This window comes from Borostomias antarcticus (genome assembly GCF_949987555.1).
Source record: "Borostomias antarcticus genome assembly, contig: scaffold_69, whole genome shotgun sequence".
In the NCBI taxonomy this organism is placed as follows: domain Eukaryota; kingdom Metazoa; phylum Chordata; class Actinopteri; order Stomiiformes; family Stomiidae; genus Borostomias; species Borostomias antarcticus.
In genome coordinates, this window is record NW_028176120.1 from 349,120 (window position 1) to 351,619 (window position 2,500).

The following is a 2,500-nucleotide window of genomic DNA, read 5'->3' on the forward strand; positions in this document are numbered from 1 at the left end:
GTGTGTGTGTGTGAGCACAGACCAGGTGTTTGGCTGTGGTCTGGAGATGCTGTGTGCGCGGGAGAAGAACCCGGTTCCTCGCTTCGTCAGGCTGTGCACCGAGACGGTGGAGAGGAGAGGTACGCACCAGTCACACATGAACCAGTCCCTCAAACCAGTCCCACACAAACCAGTCACACATGAACCAGTCACCCAACCAGTTACACATAAACCAGTCACTCCACCAGCTACACACACATGAACCAGTCCCTCAAACCAGTCACACATGAACCAGTCACCCAACCAGTTACACACATAAACCAGTCACCCAACCAGTTACACACATAAACCAGTCACCCAACCAGTTACACACACATAAACCAGTCACTCAAACCAGTTACACACATAAACCAGTTACACACACATAAACCAGTCCCTCAAACCAGTTACACACATAAACCAGTCCCTCAAACCAGTTACACACATAAACCAGTCACTCAAACCAGTTACACACACATAAACCAGTCACTCCACCAGCTACACACACATAAACCAGTCACTCAAACCAGTTACACACACAAACCAGTCACTCCACCAGTTACAGCATAGATAGATTCAGTTAAACCTAAACACTAACCAGTTACAGCAGATAGATATGCTGTATAGTTTCAGATAGATATATTCAGCTAAAGGACACACATAAATATATAATATAATATATATATAGAGCAACACATGTAAGGTTGGTTAAAAGCATAAAGTAAAAAGTAAAAGAGTAAAAAGACAGGATATTCACATTCATGCACCACAGTCCACAGCTCTGACACCTGTTACACAACTCTGTTACACAACTCTGTTACACAACTCTGTTACACAACTCTGTTACACAACTCTGTTACACAACTCTGTAACACAACTCTGTTACACAACTCTGTTACACAACTCTGTCTGCTGCTGGTCTACGGCCCTTCAAACAACACGCAGGCTACGGTTCTCCCCCTGAGCTACGGTTCTCCTCCTGAGCTACGGTTCTCCTCCTGAGCTACGGTTCTCCCCCTGAGCTACGGTTCTCCCCCTGAGCTACGGTTCTCCCCCTGAGCTACGGTTCTCCTCCTGAGCTACGGTTCTCCTCCTGAGCTACGGTTCTCCTCCTGAGCTACGGTTCTCCTCCTGAGCTACGGTTCTACTCATGACCAGGCTGCTTAGGGCTCAGATCTTCTGAACGTCCAGTTAACCCACCTCCAGAGAAGAGAAGACATCCAGGAACTCATCCACACTCATCCACCCTCCCTCCTAACATCTCACACACAGACAGACCACACTCATCCACACTCATCCACCCTCCCTCCTAACATCTCACACACAGACAGACCACACTCATCCACACTCATCCACCCTCCCTCCTAACATCTCACACACAGACAGACCACACTCATCCACACTCATCCACCCTCCCTCCTTACATCTCTCACACAGACAGACCACACTCATCCACCCTCATCCACCCTCCCTCCTAACATCTCACACACAGACAGACCACACTCATCCACACTCATCCACCCTCCCTCCTAACATCTCACACACAGACAGACCACACTCATCCACCCTCCCTCCTAACATCTCCAACACAGACAGACCACACTCATCCACCCTCATCCACCCTCCCTCCTAACATCTCACACACAGACAGACCACACTCATCCACACTCATCCACCCTCCCTCCTAACATCTCACACACAGACAGACCACACTCATCCACCCTCCCTCCTAACATCTCCAACACAGACAGACCACACTCATCCACACTCATCCACGCCAGCCAAGGCTCCCAGGCGGTCAGGCTACAGCATGTGTGTATTGTTCAGGGAGTAGCCGATGGTAATGGACTGCATGCGGTATTCGATCTGCTGGGTTGAATGTGTGCAACGCCTTCACAACACAGCTGGGCAGGCTAGAGAGTATATATGATCAAGCTGTGTTTGTTTGTGTGTGTGTGCATGCGTGTGTGCGTGTTTCAGGTTATATAAAGGTTATATAAAGGTTATATAAAGGTTATGGGATTGTGTGTGTTTTGCAATTCAGGTTTGGAGACAGACGGCATCTACAGGGTGAGCGGCAACCTAGCGGTCATCCAGAAACTACGCTTCCTAGTGAACCACGGTGAGACCGGGGGAGGAGGGGAGGAGGGGAGGAGGGGGGGGGGGGGGAGGAGGGGAGGAGGGGGAGGGGGGGGAGGGGGAGGAGGGGAGGAGGGGGGAGGGGGGGGGGGGAGGGAGGCAGGAGCCGGCGTGTGTGTCTGTCCAGACTGCTCCCAGCGTGTGTGAGGATAAGGACAGCCTGGTTAATGTGTGTTGGTTTTTACAGAGCGAGCCGTGACCACCGATGGGCGATATATGTTCCCTGCTGAACTGGTGCAAGGTAGACACTGAGGGTCCACGCTTTCACTAAACACACAGCCTGCCTGTACGCACACACACACACACACCCACACACACACACACACACACACACACACACACA

At 50.8% G+C, this 2,500-nt stretch overlaps 1 protein-coding gene across 1 annotated transcript in view; it reads left to right on the forward strand.

Moving 5' to 3' along the window:
* The window catches only part of arhgap9 (Rho GTPase activating protein 9), a gene marked incomplete at its 5' end in the record, with an annotated part of 57,420 nt that overhangs the window by 50,134 nt on the left and 4,786 nt on the right, over positions 1 to 2,500 (forward strand). The window contains 3 exon segments of the mRNA XM_084462691.1: positions 21 to 119; positions 2,063 to 2,140; positions 2,345 to 2,398. Coding sequence (XP_084318817.1) covers positions 21 to 119; positions 2,063 to 2,140; positions 2,345 to 2,398 — 231 coding nt within the window.